Here is a 17880-nt window from a genome sequence, read left to right on the forward strand (position 1 = left end):
GGGGGGGGGGGGGGGGGGGGGGGTGTCAAAGCTGCAGATGAGAGGAAGGGGTGGCTTGCCGCAACGCCGACCGTGCCAGCAACAGGGCTCCCTCTGCGTGCCGGCGCCTGCCTCCCACCCTCCTGCCGGCCGCCCCACGCCTGTCCAGGCTGTCGTTCTGCGAACAAGGCAAAAGCACCCCGATCCTGGGAGGGGGGGCGCTAAGCAAGGGGCTCCCAGCTTCCCGCACTCCATCCCCTTCTGCCTCTGAACAGAGACAAGGAACCCCAGGAGCCCTGGGCAGAGCTGGCACGTCCCACAGAAGGGAAGGCACACCAGGGGGTCGATGCCCTGAGTACTAATGACCAGGACCGATCTCGAGTCACGTGCAAGTTCTCCAAGTTCGCTTTTCTGGTTGGCTCTTCCCCCGAAGCTGGCCCACCTTTCCGTGGCGCCCTGCACCGACGTGGCCCGGGCTCGCTGGATCTCCTCCTCCAGGCGCCTCCTCTCCTCCTCCAGCCGGGCCACGTCTTCCACCGGCCTCCTCTGCTGAATGATGAGCTGCAGCTCTTGAAGCAGGGCTTCCTTCTCCTTGATGAGCTGCAGCCGGTCCCTGTCGGCCTCGGCCAGGCCTGGCCACGACTCGTTCTCAAGCTGGGCCAGCTGCTGCTGGATCGTCGAGACTCTGCAAGAGACGGGCCCAGAAAAATCCGTGACGTCAAAGTATCACCACACATTCTCCACACCATCGCACGGATCCTAGAAACTTACTCTGCTAAGGACATACTGAAATTATGGCACCAAGTGAACCTGAAATGACAAAAACAAAGCATCTGGAAATGACGGGTAATAAAACGAACGAGTAGGTCCTGTGCATAACCTCCCCTGGTCTAGGAGATTTGGGATGGCAGTTAGCATGGCATGCCTGCTTCAAAGAATGGACGAAAAGGCTGGCATCCTCCACACCCCATGCACTGTGTTGTTTCAGATTCGTGCTTTCCTCCACGGCACTGTCCCAGAGCAGGATGCAACCGGCTCCTCTCCCCATCCCCCATCATCGGTAGCTAAACACAGTGCTGGATGCACGAGAGACGCTTCTGGCTTCCTGCCTGCTCTGCTGTACCCAACTGCCAACACCCCCCGGACAAAACGACAGGAGAGAAATGCACCCATCACGGGGCTTCTGAACAGAAAGTCCCCGAAGCCCGGCGAGCCACGTCTTCCAGCTCTGTTTGGTTTCTCCAGCACCAGGCACCTGGAGCACGAGTGACATTCAAAACGCCTTGCAGAGAGCAGACACTCAGCAAGAGCTAAGCGCGTGAAACTGCACAAACACGCCAGCAAATACACGGACGCACGAGAGTCAGCCCTGCTAAGCGCACATGCCAGCGTCAGGCCACCGGGGGTGCCAACCAGTCGGCCTCACCAAACGTATCGGCACGACCATGCTCCGGGTATAAAAGTACGGACTCTGCTGTCACCTTCCACGTGCCTACATTTCCACGTGTTTGCTTGGCACACGGGCTGCATCGTTTTGCGTCCTGAGTTATCGCTGAATGCAGATTAAACGAGATGGATGTGGCTCGTGTTGTCAGAGCAGCCTTTCACAGGCGGACTAGAATGATTTCAGCCCTTCAAGTCTAAGTGTAGCTAAACAGGAGGGCTATCTGTTTTCAGACAGAAACGAGGGACGCCAGACTCGCCCCGAACCCAAGGCTGTGGAGGGCAGAGGTTGGCATACATGTGCCAAAAACAAAATCGACAGACTTCTCTGAGGTCACAGAGAGCTGTGAAGACAGGGAAGCGGCAGGGCACATAGCCCTGTATCCTCTAAGGCAGCAATTCTCAAAGTGGGGTCTGGCAGGCAGCGTCAGCATTACCAGGAGCTTTGTTACAAACGGAAACCTTGGGTGCCACCCCAGAGCTGTTGAATGCGACACTCTGGGGATGGCGTTGGGTGACCTGGGCTTTAACAAGTCCTCTAGGTACTTCTGATGCTCACTTCAGTTTGAAAACCCTCTGCTTTCAGGCAGCCAGGCCTGGTCTGGGGTCTGGAAGATCCTAACTGGCTGTGGAGCTCTCAGGGGACTGCCTTAGGCTCCAGTGCGCTGACCCTCACTCCAACAGGAACGGCNGGAGCGCTCCTGCCACCACCCTGTCCCTGCCCAGGGCACACGAACTAATCAAAGCTGGCATCCTGCCCGCTAGGTCCAGACCTCAGAACCCTCAACACTGTGCTCCCTGCTGATACTGCCAATCACCTGGTGTTGGCCCGCGTGTGGAAGCCTGTCAGGCTCCTCTTGAGCTAGACATGAGCATGGGGGCTGACTAGGCTGGGTAAGACGCCTTCTTCACGTACCAAACCAATCAAAAAACACAACAGTTTACAAAAAAAAAAAGTAGGGGCGCCCGGGTGGCTCAGTTGGTGAAGCGTCTGCCTTCGGCTCACGTCATGATCTTGGGGTCATGGATCGAGCCCCGTGTTGGGCTCCCCGCTCAGCAGGGGCGTCTGCTTCTCCCTCTCCCTCTGCCCCTTCCCCCAGCTTGCGCTCTCTCTCAAATAAATCAATAAAATCTTTTTTAAAAGGAGTACACAAGTAATAGTTTAAACGTGCACACCGTACTCAAGTCCAATTCCCCAAGAAGGTAAAGAAAATAGCTGAATGTCAGTAGCTTTATTAGGCAAGTTCTTTTCCAACTTAAAACTAATTTCCTGAAAATGTGTTGGAAAATGGTGCCAAAGCATGTCACTGAAAAATACCACTGGCAGAGGCGGCTGACCAGGACTAGGAACCCAACCGGGCTTGGGCATCCATCTACGTCTAATTAGTGTAATGAAAATTTATGGCAGTCATACAGCTGAAGCCCAAGGAAAACACACTCCAAGTCGGCCCATAAATAAGTTAGTGCCGAATTAGACATTATACCCAATGAAATTTCTGGAACGTTCTACTGGAGATCAAGACAAGTCAAAACTAAGGAATAAATATGAAAGAGACAAACAACACTGTGCAAATCCATTGTGTTCTCATAATTTTTCATTTATCTGATCCACCTGCAGGAAAGCCTCCCTGAACCCAGCTGAAGTTAGCGGCACTGCTTCGTAACATATACTAATTCTCATTCATAGACTATAAGAACCCACATTTTGAAAAGCACGCCCTCTGAGTTTTCTGAGGTGTACACGGAAGGTGATCAAGATTCCGTCTGAGTTGGCCAGGTGCTGGTCAGCTGCCACTCTACAAGCCATCAAGTTGCTGAGGGGGGCAGATAATCCAACCCCAGATAATCCTATGCTTTCCGGGCAAATCTCAAGTAATACCCGCTACCAGAAAACAGAATGCGGGAAGAAAAGAATTACAGCCGGGAAGAGAGGTGAAGGACCAACATCAAAAGATCTGTCCACTGAAGGCATAAGAGAAATTGTACAGCGGCCCGAGTGACACACGGTCCTGTGACTCTACAGAGCTTACAAGACAGATATGCACAGACACGCGGCAAGGGACGACCTCTGCAGCACACACAAGATCAGGACGAAGCTGACTTCGTGCGGCCCATCTGGGAAAGCCGTTTGGGCTGTGCTGAACACGAGGCAAGCGTTTCTATGCTGAAGAATCGTGCTTTTGCACATAAATTTCACAATGATGCAAATGAGTGCCTGGTCGTCTCCGAGCTATCCATGAGTCCAGAAGGATACGGATATATAGTGCCAAGTGCCATTTCTCTCCCTATAGCCACACTCCAGATGCAGACATTCGGGGCCTGCTCTCAGCCAGGTTCAGAGTGTGGCACATACGTCTTGTCTGTCTGCACTGGAAGCCAAAAGCTCTAGAAGGATTCCTTCAATGTTTCTTGTGCATTCACCGAGGGACAGCCAAGACGGCTTTGCCTTTGACGCGCTATGCCTTGTCTACTCTGTTGCGGCCTAGAAACAAGCCATCTGCAAGGATACGCTTCGTGTGTTAGGTTTCATGGAGGAGACAGACTTGGCACCTGAGGCCAAACACAGATGTAGACTTACAGTGCCCCCTCCTCCACTTCCCCGCCATACGGCTGGCCCGGAGGCTGGGACCCCACTCCTGCGAGCACCATCGTTCCAATTCTGAGCAAGACAAGAAAAACAATCTCCAGAAAGGCGCTTTTTTTCCCCCCTGAAATATCATTTCAGTGAAATTAAATACATGAAAGCAAAGTAAGGTCATGATTAAAGTTGGCAAAAAAGAAACTTCCCCAAGGTCATTTTTAAAGAAAACTGAGAGCAACTTAAAACTGGTGAGAGGTTTTTTTCCCTCTAAGTCAAGCATAATCTGTACTGATTGTAATTTTTGATAGGTAATAAATTTTATGGCCTATATATAATCCCTCACAAATGCCTTTACAAAAGCTTTAGAATATACGTCCATGTGCTCATGATAGAGAAGAAATGAAATCCTCAGATCAAGCATTCAGGTTTCATATTCCAAATTCTATTCCCTGAACAGGTCTGATGCAGGCAGAAGTAAAATATGAATCATTTTTCCCTCACTATTTTTGCCCAAATACATTTTCTGTTACAACCGAGGCACCATTAAACCATGAATGGAAACCTGCATTTATGCTGCAGAAACTACTGAGAGCCTCATAATTCCCATGGAAATCCTAAATATCATTTGCATTTTTACTGTAAAAAATGCACTTCTAATAAACACAGTTTTGAGGTATATTTTACATATCCAAAATAATCCTAAATTATTTGAATTTATACTTCAATTCTGCAGTTTACCATATAATTTTTTTTAAAATTTATTTATTCGACAGGATAGAGACAGCCAGCGAGACAGGGAACACAAGCAGGGGGAGTGGGAGAGGAAGAAGCAGGCTCATAGCGGAGGAGCCCGACGTGGGGCTCGATCCCATAACGCCGGGATCACGCCCTGAGCCGAAGGCAGAAGCTCAACCGCTGTGCCACCCAGGCGCCCCTTGCATGTTCCTAAAATACGGCTGCTTTCTGGAAGGAAGACAGAACTCCAGGCAAGCCACGGTCCCATCTGATGGTTATGAGACATGACGATGGGACCCCAACGCCACATTCTGGGGCACAGTGTCAGCTTAGAGCCTTGTGCCTTCAGATTTCAATTGCAGCTACAGCTTTGATACTTCCTATGTTTTCTCTCTTTAGTTTTCTTTTTTTTTTTTTTTTTTTTTTTTTTTTTTTTTTTTTTTTTTATTTGACAGAGATAGAGAGACAGCCAGTGAGAGAGGGAACACAAGCAGGGAAGTGGGAGAGGAAGAAGCAGGCTCATAGAGGAGGAGCCTGACATGGGGCTCGAACCCGGAACGCCGGGATCACGCCCTGAGCCGAAGGCAGATGCTTTTAACCGCTGTGCCACCCAGGTGCCCCTAGTTTTCTTTTTGTAAATATCCATGTAAGTGAAAAGCAAAAGTTCCAAGAAAATCTCAGCTAAGATCGAGGTCAGATGGGTGATAAAATCCTTTCAGCTGACTGAGCTAAATATTGATAAACCGGCGTCCATTTGGCTCAGCTCTCTCTATCCTACACTGGAATTCGAGAATGAATCTAGACTACGTGGTGGCGGAAGGGTGTACTCACACCCCCACGCCCCTCCCTGCCCTCACACCTCATTTCCCCTTCGGAGAGCGACTTCCTTAACTGAAAGGAGAACACCTGCAGGGTTCTTTGTCTTGGCCTGAGTGGGGAAGGAGGAGCCACAGTGGCAAAGATGCTTTCCGTGCCCCGGCTGTGCCTCACCCCCGAACCCAGATACACAGTCACTGGAGAGACGCAGGAAAACCCTAAGCGACTGATCAAATCCAACTGGAATCCTAACACGACACTGACTGCTGACAACGGATGAACAGCAGGACCCATCCTGGCAACAAACGCTAAGACACAGAGAAACTGGATGGGCCAAAAGTTTTGTTCCTATCTGGACTGTGAGTATTTCTATGGAAACAGCTACAGTTTGTGCATAGTTCTGGAACAAGTGCTCTTAGGTTAAAAATAAGGAACTATCTGCGTCAGTGGGATTACTTCAAGACTTGTTCTTCCAAAGTGGCTTTGAAAAATTCTACAGTTTATGGGCGCCCGGGTGGCTCAGTCAGTTGAGCATCTGCCTTCAGCTCAGGTCATGATCCCGGGGTCCCAGGATTGTGTCCCACTTCGGGCTCCATGCTCAGTGGGGAGCCTGCTTCTCCCTCTGCCCCTCACCCCACTCTCATGCTCTCTCTCTCTCTCTCTCAAATAAATAAAAATCTTAAAAAAAAAAAAGAAAAGAAAAATTCTAAAATTTTTAACCAAGAATGTGAAAATATTCCTATCATAAGGTCTGCCCTGAGAATCCAAAGTGATGTTCCTGAAGGGAAACAAAGAAGCAGTTGTGTTTGGGTACATTTCACATGACCTGGAGTTGAAAACACAAAACTAGTCACCATGAGAGTTGTGGTTTGGTCTAGGGAATTCTCTAGCAATCACACCACTACTTGGAATATGAGTCCCACTTACACAAACTTCCTTTAAATCTGAATACATCCTGATACTTGTCATTGTCCAGAACACTGCATTCTGATGATTTCCCGACTTCTGAAAAACAATCTCAAATCTAGATATGCAAGGGGAGACTTCTCTGAAATACATATACACGTACACTTCTGCCCCCACTGAGAAGTGGTAAAGCCCAGGAGGTTTTGCAGAGGATTGACAAGCTGAACTTCTGGGGGAGGAATGATTTTGGAAACGGGAGCTGGGGGACTGATGTCCACAGCTGAGATAGCAGAAATGACAAGACCAAATACCGAACTGCAGCACTAAAATAATGTAAGTCCGGGGGTGCCTGGGTGGCACAGCGGTTGGGCGTCTGCCTTCGGCTCAGGGCGTGATCCCGGCGTTCTGGGATCGAGCCCCACATCAGGCTCCTCCGCTGTGGGCCTACTTCTTCCTCTCCCACTCCCCCTGCTTGTGTTCCCTCTCTCGCTGGCTGTCTCTGTCTCTGTCGAATAAATAAATAAAATCTTAAAAAAAATAGATAAATAAATAAATAAAATAAAATAAAATAAAATAAAATAAAATAATGCAAGTCCAGCAGCAAAAGAAAAGCCACCTGCCATTCCCAGCCTCAGGGTGAAAGAGCTGAGCAGGATGCATTGCATTATTCTTTGCTAACACTACCTTTAACAGTGATGCACTTTTGGGGCACCTGGGTGGCTCAGCAGGTGAAGCGTGTGCCTTCGGCTCAGGTCATGATCCTGGGGTCCTGGGATCGAGTCCTACATCGGGCTCCCTGCTCAGAGAGGAGCCTGCATCTCCCTCTGCCTGCCAGTCCCCTGCTTGTGCTCTCTCTGTGTGTCTCTCTCTCTTACAAATAAATAAATAAAATCTTTAAACATCGGTGGGTCAACGGGGTACGTGTTGCTTTCCTGTACGTGGGCCAACCCCCTCCAGGGATGCTCATGGGGCTGTCACGGAGGTGGCCACGTGGAGTGTTCCTGGCCAGAACATCAAAGCCACTGTGCTTTGACTGTGGTCCTCGCTGCTCAGGTTCTGAAACGTTAATGCTGGTTCTAGATTTAGTTTTTGGGGCAGAACCGCTTGTCGCCATGCTCCTCCCAAGTCTATACCGTTCTCATCCTGTGTTTCATTTGGAGGCAGTCTGAAAAAACAGAAACAACTGGAATAAAAGCCCTGATGTGGCTCTGGATGATTCCACTCCCGGGACCTGAGGACACCAACCCTCCCTAATTTCACCTGTCTGCTGCGGGGTGGGGACGTGAGGCTGTCCTGACCCATGGCTCCAAGGTGTGTCCAGTCAAGGCCCCTGCCAGGTGCGGCTGGCAATCATATGCCCTACGGACGAGTAGGTTACAAGTCAGGCCCTCACTTGCTCACCAGATCAGAAGCCAGATCTAGAAGAACTAACTTCAGTGACTAGAGGCAAAATCGACTCCCCGGGGACTGGAAACGTGCCCTGCAGCCACCTCAGGGGACCAGAACCCCGAGTGCCCGACAGAGGGCGCCGCGATCAACGGCTTGGTGGACAGAGGTTGAGGTCTCTGCCAGCAAGAATGCTTCATAGACATTTTAAAGCAGCTGAAAGTCCAATGAAAACAGATACTCATTATTAAAACTCCAGATCCACCTTCTCAACGACCCTCGGCCATGAAGTAAGCCTCTGAGAACTCTCTCTTCAGGGCCATTCGCCTCCTTTAGCTCCAGGGAGTGCCATCTCCATCACACTCCGCATGGGCAGGTGCGACTTAAGGAAGGGGGAGGGGCTGATGTAGGGCCACCAACTTTTTATTTTCCCAAGTAGAGATTTTGAAAAAACATACTCACATCAACTATCATCATTTTTTAAGAGAAAGATATTTTAAAAGAAAAAAAAAAAGATCAGAATAAGAGTTCTTTAAATGGAAAAAAAGCAAATCAGCGTGATAAAAACCTGTCGCTGCCCTCCTTTTCCCCGTGCACGGTGGACCACGGACCCCTCTGAGCAGTGCTGGGGAAGCAGAGGTCTGTCCGTCCGCCCACTGGTGTTACTTCTCTGTTCCCTTCCTGACGTCCTTTGCCAGCATCTCCCCCTCTGCTGTGGGTCCCTGGAGGTATGTCTTCTGAGGTTTTACTTCCTCTTCTCTTTTCTGCTCACTCCTAGCCAGACTCTCTTGGAACTTTTACTTCCCTCCCCTGGCCAACCTCACTCTCACTACGCCAATAGCTACGGGACTTTCTTATGACTCAGTCCTGACTTCTCTTCCTTTCTCAGTGCACGCTCTCTCCCAAGGTGAGCTCAGCCACTCCATGACGTCGGTACCACCCCCAACTGCCCTCCCGGACATCTCACCATTTGGATGGTGCACACTGAACATTCCCGACTCAAAAGTCCTAGAATACCCAGCAATTTCACCTCCTTTCCAAGGTACTAGTGGTCTCCCATGATAGAGACCTGCCTCTCTGCTTGTGGCAACCTCCATCCCACCCTCCCATCCCTGCTCCCCTTCGTTCTGCAACTACAGCTGGTCCGGCTGCCGCAGACCGGCCCCCACCTCCTCAGAAACTTGCGATCGCACATCTTTCCATCCTGATCCCTGCCCCCCTCTTGCTTGAGAAAGCCCTTCCCAAATGCATGGGCAGCCAGAATCCCAGGATCTTTCAGGGTGCAGCTCCAATGCTGTTTTCTCCAGCACCCAAGAAGAGAATTCATTACAGAAAGATTCAAGATCATGAGCCTTTTCAAATGTCCATGAAGGCCCAAGGGCTGTAAGCTTGGTGTGATTATGTATCATGCAAACACTGTTCTTGAAACAGAGAGACCATCTCCCCTGCCTCTGTTAGAACCCTAAAGACACGCATATCTTGATGCCTTTTCTCTCCTCAGGTCAAGGAGAAATAACCCAAGGCCCACATCGGGCCCTGGGGAAGGGACCAGGAGCAGAGCAGTCAGCCTGGAGGTGACCTGGGCCCCCGAGGACTCCTTCTGCTTGCCCACAGGCAGAAGCAAGGGCCAAATAGCAAGTATGACCAAATGGGGCCCTCGTTTACTCATTCAATAGATATTCAGTGGGTATTCAGCTACTGGAATTATAGCAATGACCTAAACAGACCTAAATCCCTACCCTTGTGGGGTTTACATTCTCGGAGGGAAAAACAAATGATGAAAAAGCAAACACGTATGTAGAGAATGGGTTAAGTGATTACATTTGCTGGGAGGATCGGGGTGACGGGCACGGGAATGGGTCATGCTACTTTATTCTGGATGATCACGGAAGCATCTCTGACAAGGTGACCAAGAGAAGAGCAGAAGCCACCTGACAATTTGAGGTAAAGCATCCCACTGTCGGCAGAGGAAACAGCAAAGGCCAAGGGCACTGTGTGAGTTTCCTCTTGTTGCCTTAACAGAAGATCACAGACGTGGTGGCTTAGCACAGCACACATTATTATCTTATAGGTCCAGAAGTCAAAAGTCAAAAATGGGTGGGCAGCGCTGTGATCCTTCTGGAGGTTCTAGGGAAGAATCCATTGCACTGTCATTTCTAGGGGCTGCCCACAGGTCTCGGCTCATGGCCCACACCACTCTGCTCTCTGCTCCCCTCCTCACATCTCCTTCTCAGACTGTCCCTCTTCTAAGTCCCCTACTGATGACACTGAGCCCACTTGGATCACCCATAATCATCACCCCATCTCAACGTCCTTGACTTAATCCCATCTGCAAAGCTTCTTCTGCCACGGAAGGCAACAGACCCACCAGGTTCTGGGGGTTAGGACAGGACCATTCTGAGAGGGCCATTATTCTGCTGACTCTAGGCGCTAAGTCAGGAGTTCACCTGGCAGGTTTGAGACCTGGTGTGTCTGAGGAACACTGAGGGGCCAACCTGTCTGGTACAGGGCGAGGGAGGACACAGGGGAGTGGGCTAATGTCCTGAATTAGTGGAAAACCGGCTCCTGTGGGCCCTTGTTGTCCAAACACAGCCGGGATCTAGGAGCGTACTAAGAAGGCCAAGGGTAAGGTTTCTCAGCTGAGGCACTACTGACACACTCTGGGCCACCGGGGTGCTTGCTGTGGGGCCATGCTGTGCATTGTGGGCTGTTTGGCAGCGTCCCCGGGCTCCGCCCACTGGGCGCCAGCAGTACCCTGTCCCCAGTCATGAGGACCAAAACTGTTCCCTGGGGAGCAAAAGTTGCCTCTTTCAAGGGTTAAGAGCCATGTGGAACAGGGGAATGATAGCATCTAACAGGTTTTGAAAGGATCACTTGTCTGGAAAAAAAATTCAGACATAGCAATTAAAATAACCAAAAGTCACACAAAATTACGTTGAATGGCACCAGGAAATGTGCCATTCACACCAGGGAGAAGCACATGACAACTGAAAGAAGGTCTTTGCCCATTACTCTAGTAAAATTTACAAAGCATGAACATGTTTAATGATGCTCAGCCGATGTGAAAATCAGGGCTCTCCATCAGCGCCGGTGGCAGTGCAAGGTGCCTAAGTCATTCTGGAAGGCAATTTGGGGGTATCTACCAAAACTTTTTTTTTCTTTTCTTTTTCTTTTTTAAGTAGGCTTCACGCGGGGCTCGACCTCAGGACCCTGAGATAAAGACCTGAGCGGAGATCAAGAGTCAGGCGCTCAACCGACTGAGTCACCCAGGTGACCCTATAAAACCTTCCCATGTGCGTGCCTTAAGATCTGTGCATATCATTGGTAACTATCAGCCCAAGGAAACGGTCATTTCTGCAAGGCTGGGGCGTGTGAAAAGATGTGCGCTGTTTGTGTAAAGGAAACACCGCAACCGTGTAAGATGTCCATCCGCAGAGGGATGTGTACGCACCCTAAGCTACGCATCACATGCTCCTTCACTCCACCGGGCTCACTTGAGTTAAATGTTGAGATAAAAGCCTGGAAGGCATCATGCCAGACCATGGACGGTAGGAAGTGGGATTAGAGAAGGGGAAAGTGGGTGGTCTCTACTGATTGTGCCTGTGACAAAAACAATGGATTCATGTGTCATTTTTGCAATAAAAACAAAGAGGAAAATACAAGCGTGCATGCACATCTGTACACATGTGTGTACTATATGTGTGCATGTATGCACGAGCACACACAGGCATGTTTCTGACTCCGTGTGTACGTGTGCGCATGTATGCATGTGCGCGTGCATTCACGCACGCACGCACACAACCCCGGCAGGTACTGCCCGGTGGAGGTAGGGAGAGGTCCTCACCCTCAGGCAGAGCCACTGATACACCAACATATTTCTGGTAGTCAGGGAGGAGTTTATCTCCCAAATAGGTTAAAGACCATATGTAATCACATCGCATAGACCACACGGTTTTTTTGAAAGGTCCAGAACAGGGCAGGTATTACATAGAAAGAAGAACAATCTCCCATTCTCCAGCAGCTTCTCTGCCCCCTGCTGCGGGGTGCGGATGAAGCTACTAGGGTCACCCACTGACATCGGCCAGCAGGAAATCCCTCGGGGACGGCCCCGCCAAGACATCACAGTCCTCCAGCCAGAGCAGGGGTTCTCGGCTTCGGCACCGCTGACATGTGGGGGAACCGTTCTCTGCGTGGGGCCGGCCTATGAGCTGGAGGACATTGAGCAGCGACCGTGGGCTCCACCCACTAGATGCCAACAGCAGGTCCCCCAGAGCTGTGACAACCAAACCTGCCTCCGGACAGGGCCAGGAGTCCCCTGGGGGTAAAGTCCCCACTCCCCCACTCCGCCTGTTGGGAACCACTGTGCTAGTGGGAAAAGGACACTCCGTGCTTATGCAGGCCGACCCAGGACATCTCCACGACGTGTCCCAGATATTTAACTGTGGCCGGTGCAGCCCAGAATGGCGTTTCTGTCCCACAAAGGCTGAAGCACTGGGGGCAGGGCATCCCCCCAACCCACCCCCACCCCACGTAGCTGCACTGCGTCTCCTAACAAGGTCCTGGCAATCCTGAAATAGTACTGTCATTTAAGAGCTACCGATAAAATGCACTGTCTTCCCCTGAATAATTTTCTCAAATACTTGCCTTTTAGCCCAAATGTCTTATCTCAACATTTAAAAGGTTACTCACTATGTACCGATACTATCTCTAGAAAACAAAGAAATCGCTTGCTATGTTTAATAAATGTCGAAGCAAAACACGTTTAACGATTATGTCCCTAAGCGTAGCAAACATCTATTTTCTGCATTTTAATATGGCACAGCAAATTCCAGCACCCACACTGTGCGATCCAGTAGAAACATGCAAGAACGAGCGGAGGAATACTCAGAGGGGACAATGGCCCCTGACACACGGCAGCGAGCTCAGGAGAAGGAATGTACGACAAATGGAGAATATGGCCGCGGAGATAAGCAGCACGGCTGAATGCACTTGGCAGCGGTCCGCATGGAAACGTAAAGCCCAGCACAGATACATGGTGAGAAGCCAGGAAGAAGCGGGTATACGAGCTCTGAGCAAGCAGAAAGCCCACGTCAGCTCAGGCCAGCCCTCTAGCAGGGAGTCATATGATCCGCTTTTGTTGCTATTTTTACATTTTCTAAAAAGGCGACAAAGTGGATTTCCAGACATCATGAATGATACAGAATATGGAGCAGACCCAGCTATTTCACTTCCAGAAAGGACCCCCCCTTACCCCACCTGGCATTCCGCTCCTTCTACCCCACCCTCCAAGAAAATAGTTCATATGTGACTAAGGAAACTTTTTAAAAAAGATATGCTTCATAGCTTTCTCAAGCACATATTTGGAAATAATTTGGTTTTAAGGCTCTTTTCAGAAGACATGAAAGAGAGAAAGTCTCTAGAAAGGGGACACGAAAGCCAGGGCAGGGTCCAAATACTGAAGCCAGGGTCCTGAGAACGCGGGGAGGGACGTGACGTGCTAAAAATACTGCCTGTCTGCGAGCGTTACATACTGCCTCTGAATTCTGCCCTTGTCCGATGCTTAGGGCTCGGAGAGGGCAACAGAAAGACAAATCCTGAACATGTACAGACAGGGTCAAGTCTCAATTTTGCGAGGGCAATTTACAGCGAAGGTCAACATAAAAGGCTGTGCTTCGATTTCTCTCCACCGAAACCCAGCAGATGAGGCACCCCTAGCACCTGTTGACCTAGTCCTTATTAAACTGTCTTTTAAACTGAGATATGTGACTGTTCCCATTAACCTCTGGAGTTAGAAATGACATACATAAAAGATAAGGCAATTTTGCTGAAGCAGGTCTGAGGGACTGCTGCTGGTCGGGAGGTGGGGAGGGTGGGACTCCTGAGCTATCTGAGAGGAGAAGGAAGCTGGGGAAGTCTCTGTCTTTATTAAATCATGGCTTTAGAACTATTCACAGTAGTGAGAATTTCACATTTTAAATGCACATGAAATTTTGTCATGGGTATTAAGAGGCTTACCCAGAAAGGAAGATCCTGGATTTTGTATTCTAGCAGACACCGCTTTCTGATAAAAAGTGGACAGTCCCATACTAGAGCTCCATAAAACCTCTTTCCATGGGAGAAAGGAAGGAAGCAAAAGGTCAGATTTGAGAAAGGAGCTTCTTACCTCTTTCTGGCTTCCTCGTACTGCCAATTAAGCCTGACTCGGTCTACAAGTCTTGTTTTATCATCAAAGACAAACTTTCCGGAACAGAAGAAAAAAAAAAGAGGAAACATATTAAAAACATATTTTCAAAATAGAAAACTCATTTCAACTTTCGGCAACAATGAAGAATATTTTAATTTGTCTTTAAATTTCCATTTCTCAAGGGTCTGGAAGGAAACACACAATACTCCTGGTTGGCGGAAGCTGCGAGTGGGGCTGGGAAGACTCTGCTTCCCAAACACTGGTGGATTATTTTTTTTAACAGTGGAAGTGTATTCATCTATTGTGTAATTCCTAACAACAACAACAAATTAAGGTTTAAAAAACTAGGGAATTATTTAATAAAAGTTGACACACAGGCAAAAATATTCACCCCATCTTGTACAGTATGTTCCCCCGTCCTTCAATAAATACAGAATAATAATGTTCTCCTAAGGAGTCACAAGATTTGAAGAAGACGGACGAGCTGGGTGAGGTATGGGCTACGGGGCTCCTTCGAACGATATGTAGCATGTTAAAGAACTAAAGTCAAAAGGAAAGAAAGCAACGTATGGAAAAGCCTGACGGGGGCGCATCACCCTGGGAGTTAGAACCGAAACACGGTGCTCTGACGTGATCACTAGCTGTACTTAAATATCTTCATACCAATTATGCTGAACTAAACGAATTCCTAAAACAAAACCAAAAAAGACCTGTATGGGAGATAACTGTAGCTCACCTCGGTTACCTCTTCCTTCATTCCTAGAAATACATGACACTAGTTCATTAACTCAATTGTCTCTGTAGATCTGACCTTAACTTGACCATATGTTATAGCCACTACGTCTTTTTTTTTTTAAATAACCTCATGTCAACAAACATTTGAAAATATTCTATTGGAATGACTAGTGCTGAATTTATTGATACCTGTTTTGATATACATCAATAGGATTTTCTTTATGTTTTTATTGCTTTGAGTGAGGAATGGAGCGAACATTCTCTGAAGAGATGTGTCACCATTGTTGTGCACATTTTAATGGCCTCATCCAAAGCCCCTCTCCACAGCTTCCTCAATATAAATATATTTAGGCTACAGCATCCCGTCTCCAGAAACCGTCTACACCGGAAACGAGCTATGTGTCACCTCATCATCTTGTTTGTTAGAGACTCCTGCAGCTGACCCCTCATCGAGACCAATAAATGTCATTTATTAAAACCTCTTTTCAATGCTGTCTATAGATCTCTAAGCTCTGTTTTTGCACTCTTCTTTGAGAACAAAATGGACATCTTAGTCAAAAAAGGAGAAACCTACAGCCCAATGGACTCAACAGGTTTCTGTCTCACAGTTTCTGTGTGGTCCTAGAGCATGCACCCCAACCACTGACTCTCACTGTTAGGCCTGTGGTGTGTACACAGCTGTGTTTGCAAAGTCCTGGGCTCAAAAAGCATGTCTAATTACATCACCACCCATCCCACAAAACTGAGACTCAAAGTGATAACTAAGTCAGGTGTGCAGATGTCTAAGATGGTCCCCAATGGTCTCCACCTCTTGGGATTCAACCCATGTGAAATCCCCTTGAGGGTGCTCTAGAGCCATGATTTGACTGTAACCAGTAGAACAGAACAAAGATGATGGGAAGCCATTTCTGTGATTACGTTACAAAAGACAGTCACTTCCATCTTGCTAGCAGACTCTCAGTTTGCACACTTTGATGACACAAGCTACTGTGCTGGAGAGGTCTGTACAGTAGAGAAGCAGAGCCCTCAGTCAACAACCTATGAGGAAGTGAATCCTGCCAACAGTCATGGGAGCTTCTGCGTGGCTCCTTCCCCAGTCAAGTCCTCAGATGAGACTGCAGCCCTGGGTGACACCTTGCTGGCAGTTTCGGGAGAGCCCCTGTAACAGAGGACCCTGCCCAGACTCCTGAGCTACAGTGTAAGTGTGAGATAATAAAAGTGTGCTGTTTGAAGACGCTAGGTTTTAGAGTAATTTGTTATGCAGCAATACCAACAAATCCAGTTCAGCTTTTCAATACACTTTTGTACAACTGCATGACGTAGTAGAACGTACAGGGGTTCAGGCATCAGAGATGCTGATTCAAGCCTAGGCAGACCTCCCTCTCCCTGGCTACATGACCTCAGGTGACTCGGCATCTCGATCCCCTCATCTATCAAAAGGATATGGAAACAATGAACAACCCAGGGCCAGCCCCAGTAACCTCACAAACATGACAATTTACGGCTCAAGTTACCGCAACAGCATAACCAACCATTCTGCACCTGACATTTTTGGAAAGTCTTACCTAGATCATTAGAGAACCTTTGACCCTACGTGTTTCTCTCAAACTAGTTGAATCTCTAAATTCTAAATCTAACCTATGATAACAGCAATAAATTATTCATGGAATTCAATGAGTCTTTTACTTCTTTCCTTCCTGTGTGCCAAAATCTTTAGGCAAAAATGGCAGATCTTTCTGACTTAACAGATTCTTATGGTGACCATATTCTTTAAACCAAAACTGCCTGGTCACAAATGTCTAAGTGTAAAAAGCAAAACAAAACAAAAATGTCTAAGTGTACTTTTGAGAGTGAAAACTGAAAATAGGACTGTTTCAGGACGTCCAAGACAAAAAGAGTCATTATTTACCATATTATAGTCAAAGAGATACTATTTGCCCAAATTTCAAAATATTAGCTAATTATTTAAAACTCAGAGTTTTTTGTCAATGGCTTTTTCTCCTGTTTTTTTCTTTTTCTTTACTTAATTTTGGGGAGGACATTCCACATTCAATTGATGTCTCATCTTTATAAATTCATAAGCCCTAAGAAAAAGAAGCCATCTTTTTTTCCCATTTGTAATAAACTTCACTCAATAACATTACAACAGTAGCGTCTTTAAGTATTCACTACCCTACTTCAGATGATGATTGCCAACTTTGTTTTTGTAGCAATTCAAGGCTTCACTAATTATCAAAAGGGGCATTATGAAATTTTTCCAAGTTCTAAGCAAAATTAATTTTGATTCAATTCAATTTCCTGACATTATTTTAGAATAAGAAATAGCATCAAAGTATAACCTAAGGGTGACACAGACACAAAGCCTCTGAAAATCACGGGTCTAAGCCAAAGATCAGTAAACTGTGGCTCTCACTGGCCAAATCCGATCCTGTTTTTATGGTTTTACTGGAACACAGTCCTGTCCTATGGTGGCTTCTGCACCATAACAACACAGTTAGGTAGTTATAGCAGAGACTGCATGGCGTGCAAAGGCCTAAAATATTTACCATCTGGATCTTTACAGAAAAAGTTAGCTGACCCCTGCTCTAAAATGTCATATGTCAGGGCGCCTGGGTGGCTCAGTCTGTTAAGCATCTGACTCTTGATTTTGGCTTGGGTCGTGATCTCAGGGCCGTGGGATAGAGCCCCACATTAGGCTCCATGCTCAGTGCAGAGTCTGCTGTCCCTCTCCCTCTGCTCCTCCCCCTGCCCATGCTCTTTCTCTCTAATGATAAATACAACCTTAAAAAATAAATTAAATAAAATGTCATGTCTGTTAAAAAACACATCTAAACTTGGGGTGCCTAGGTGGCACTGTCGGTTAGGTGTCCGACTCTTGGTTTTGGCTCAGGTCGTGATCTCAGGGTCGTGAGATCAAGCCCCGTGTTGGGCTCTGTGGTCTCAGTGCGGAGTCTGCTTAAGTTTCTCCATCTCCCTCTGCCCCTCCCCACCCCTGCATTCTCTCTCTCTCTCTAAATAAATAAATCTTAAAAAAAAAAAAAACCACATGTAAACTCAACTCTCAGAAGCATTCTGCTGTTTTAAAGAATCCAAATTATAAGAATAAAGCTAAGAA

The 17880-nt window shown here is 47.8% G+C and overlaps 1 protein-coding gene across 1 annotated transcript in view; it reads right to left on the reverse strand.

Annotated features, from left to right (window-relative positions):
* The window catches only part of WWC3 (WWC family member 3), an 81696-nt gene that overhangs the window by 31971 nt on the left and 31845 nt on the right, over nucleotides 1–17880 (reverse strand). Inside the window, exons 7-8 of the mRNA XM_040634598.1 lie at nucleotides 14010–14083; nucleotides 422–664 (exon numbers count right to left, since the gene is read on the reverse strand). Coding sequence (XP_040490532.1) covers nucleotides 422–664; nucleotides 14010–14083 — 317 coding nt within the window. The remainder of the gene's footprint in view (nucleotides 1–421; nucleotides 665–14009; nucleotides 14084–17880) is intronic.

Source organism: Ursus maritimus (genome assembly GCF_017311325.1).
Source record: "Ursus maritimus isolate PB19 chromosome X unlocalized genomic scaffold, ASM1731132v1 scaffold_X1, whole genome shotgun sequence".
NCBI lineage: Eukaryota > Metazoa > Chordata > Mammalia > Carnivora > Ursidae > Ursus > Ursus maritimus.